Source organism: Pyxicephalus adspersus, chromosome 7 (genome assembly GCF_032062135.1).
Source record: "Pyxicephalus adspersus chromosome 7, UCB_Pads_2.0, whole genome shotgun sequence".
NCBI classification, from domain to species: domain Eukaryota; kingdom Metazoa; phylum Chordata; class Amphibia; order Anura; family Pyxicephalidae; genus Pyxicephalus; species Pyxicephalus adspersus.
In genome coordinates this window covers 68499154-68500316 of record NC_092864.1, presented here as the reverse complement: position 1 = coordinate 68500316, position 1163 = coordinate 68499154, and the positions used below count along the sequence as shown (strand labels likewise).

At 32.9% G+C, this 1163-nt stretch overlaps 1 protein-coding gene across 1 annotated transcript in view; it reads left to right on the top strand.

The window, feature by feature from the left end:
- LOC140334589 (hemoglobin subunit beta-2-like) overlaps window positions 1-181 on the top strand; it is a 4722-nt gene extending 4541 nt beyond the window's left edge. The window contains exon 3 of the mRNA XM_072416840.1: window positions 23-181. Within this exon, the coding sequence (XP_072272941.1) occupies window positions 23-151 (129 nt within the window). The 3' untranslated portion in view covers window positions 152-181. The remainder of the gene's footprint in view (window positions 1-22) is intronic.
- The last annotated feature ends 982 nt before the right edge of the window (window positions 182-1163 follow it).

Genomic DNA, 1163 nt, shown 5'->3' with positions numbered 1-1163 from the left:
TAATTGTCCTTTCTGTTCACAGCGTCTTGGAGATATGCTGATCATTGTTTTGGCCACTAAGCTGGGATCTGAATTCACCCCTAAAGTCCAGGCTACCTTTGAGAAATTCATTAATGTCTTGGTGGCTGCTCTGAGCCATGGCTACAACTAAATGTTCTTTGTATTGTTGTGTAAATTCACAGATCCCTGCAATGGGAAATAAAATATTTAAAAAATACCATCTGAACTTATGTGGTTATATATATATCAGTGTAAAAATGTACAAACATTGATCAATAAACAGAATATATTTACCTAAACTAAACATTTGTAGTTGTTTTATTATAGTAAATATAAACAGATGAAGCTTCTTGTCTATGTCAGTATTTATTATGTCTAAATCTATTTAAGGACTTTGCTTTACTTGAATTGGTATTGTAATTTTAAATGTTCCCATCATCTCCTGTTCCAGTATTAAGCAGAAAATGTTTATTTTAAATCACTATCTCTCCTAATGACAATGATAACTAACCTGTGGGGACACAGGTAATAATACAAATCTAACAGAGGTTACAACACTTATTTAATACACCATAGTTATAAATACAAATTGTTCAAATTATATAAATAACTAATAATTTGGTTCAGTTAAATATATCCTTCTATTTCTAATAATTTACCCTGATTGCATTTACTGAGAAAAATATTAAGGTGTGAATAAATGCTATAGGAGATACTGTCCATAACATTTCTCAGAAGAAGTGATACAACTAGATGCTATCTCTCATCCATTCTGTTCACACACTTAGGGGAACAATGTACTTGCTAAATCTTGGTTCACTGATGCATTTATTCTCATATAGGTCCCGATTTATTAAATCTCTCCAAGGCTATAGAGAATACACTTTTATCAGTAAACCTGGGTGATCCATCAATCCTGGAATGGATTTATTCAGAGCCATTTGCAAATGTTTTGAATCCTGGACCAGATCCATTCCAGGTTTGCTGGATCACCCAGCTTTACAGATGAAATTGTGTTCTCTCCAGCCTTGGAGAGCTTTAATAAATCAGGGCCATGGAACTGCTGGATTTTGCCTCATTTTTGCAGAGCTTTACTGCTGTACTGTTCCAAATATTTTGGATTCTGTATGATACAAATCTGAACACATTTAAAGTAAAAAAAA